The sequence below is a fragment of the Olea europaea genome, unplaced genomic scaffold (assembly GCF_002742605.1).
Source record: "Olea europaea var. sylvestris unplaced genomic scaffold, O_europaea_v1 scaffold32275, whole genome shotgun sequence".
NCBI lineage: Eukaryota > Viridiplantae > Streptophyta > Magnoliopsida > Lamiales > Oleaceae > Olea > Olea europaea.
This window is the reverse complement of record NW_019251137.1, coordinates 1-1,284: the sequence shown is the minus strand read 5'-3', so window position 1 is coordinate 1,284 and position 1,284 is coordinate 1. Positions and strand designations below refer to the sequence as shown.

At 43.5% G+C, this 1,284-nt stretch overlaps 1 protein-coding gene across 1 annotated transcript; it reads right to left on the bottom strand.

Annotated features, from left to right (window-relative positions):
* Positions 1–147: 147 nt before the first annotated feature.
* LOC111385622 (dehydration-responsive element-binding protein 3-like) lies at positions 148–1,269 on the bottom strand. The gene has a single exon (XM_023010036.1). It carries the CDS (start codon positions 992–994, stop codon positions 311–313), a length of 684 nt encoding a protein of 227 aa, XP_022865804.1. The 5' UTR covers positions 995–1,269; the 3' UTR covers positions 148–310.
* Positions 1,270–1,284: the final 15 nt, after the last annotated feature.

Here is a 1,284-nt window from a genome sequence, read left to right as displayed (position 1 = left end):
ACCTCACCTCCGATTCATGATCTTTAACACCACGATGTCGTGTTTATATTCTTTTAGCTCGTGATCACCTTCGAACTCAATCAGAAGGAAGAAATAAAAAATACCTTCAAACAAGTTTAGTAATGTGCACTGTCCATACAACAAGAATTTGATGGACTTTACGACGCCTACACTGTACATATAGATTTATTGAAGATGTACACTGTACATGGGCAAACAGACAAGGTAAGGTTGGAGGAGGAAAGAAAAGTTTATAGCCCTTATGTGAAAAATGGAAAGGGCTAAAATTCTCTAATAGACGTACACTCACTCAATAATTCCACAGTAGAGATTCAAAAATTCCACCGCCATCATCGGCACCACTGCTTAGCCATGGAAGCGGTGGAGGAGGAGGATCCAACCACCCGTAATCAACTGAGTTGTCAAAAAACACAGCATCATTCTTCAGTTCTAGAGAGTCAAAATATGATCCCAGACTTGGCAATTCAGTTATTTCACACAAATCTTCTGAACTGGTTGACAAATCTACACCAGAATCAGGCGATGAAAAGGAGCAAAGTGAAGATGTAGTAGTTGACGAAGATGGTGGTGATAAGTCAAATTTTTCCATGGCTGCTGCTTTTGCAGCGGCTTCTTGAACGTCACGTGGGCGGAGCGACACCGGCCGCGGTAGTACAGAGGCAAGTTCAGGGAAGTTCAGGATTGCTGAGTTGCCTTTGATGCTTAAGGCTGCTACATCATGAGCCCTGGCTGCCATTTCTGGTGTAGGAAAAGTGCCAAGCCATATACGGGATTTCTTGCGGGGCTCCCGGATTTCAGACACCCATTTGCCCCAGCTGCGCATTCGGACGCCGCGGTACACCGGGTGGTTACTGGCTGCGCCGCCGGCGATGGCGGTGCTTCGAATTCTCTTGATTTTATTGGTGGGTTCTGCAAGATTTTGGGGCTGCTGAGGTTGTGATGATATATGAGATTCAGTACTCATTCTTGACATCAACTAATTGACTTCTATATTTAGTACTTATCAATGTGCGTGTATTTCTTGTACTTCCGTTTGTGCACTTATAATTACATTCACAATGTGCACTAATGGCAGTGCCTATATAGAGAGAGAGAGAGAGAGATGAATCGAGGCTGTAGGTCTTGAAGATGTTGCAAAGTAATGGAAGGAATATATAGGGTATGCAGTTGAGTAATATCAGAGATACAGGTATCCCTAATCAGCTAACCCTCTTATTTTCAATCATCTTATAAGTAGAGAGAGAGAGAGAGAGAGAGAGAGAG

What these genes read in the sequence shown, in the direction of transcription:
- LOC111385622 (XM_023010036.1), bottom strand. Translation starts at nt 994, where the DNA reads ATGTCAAGAATGAGTACTGAATCTCATATATCATCACAACCTCAGCAG.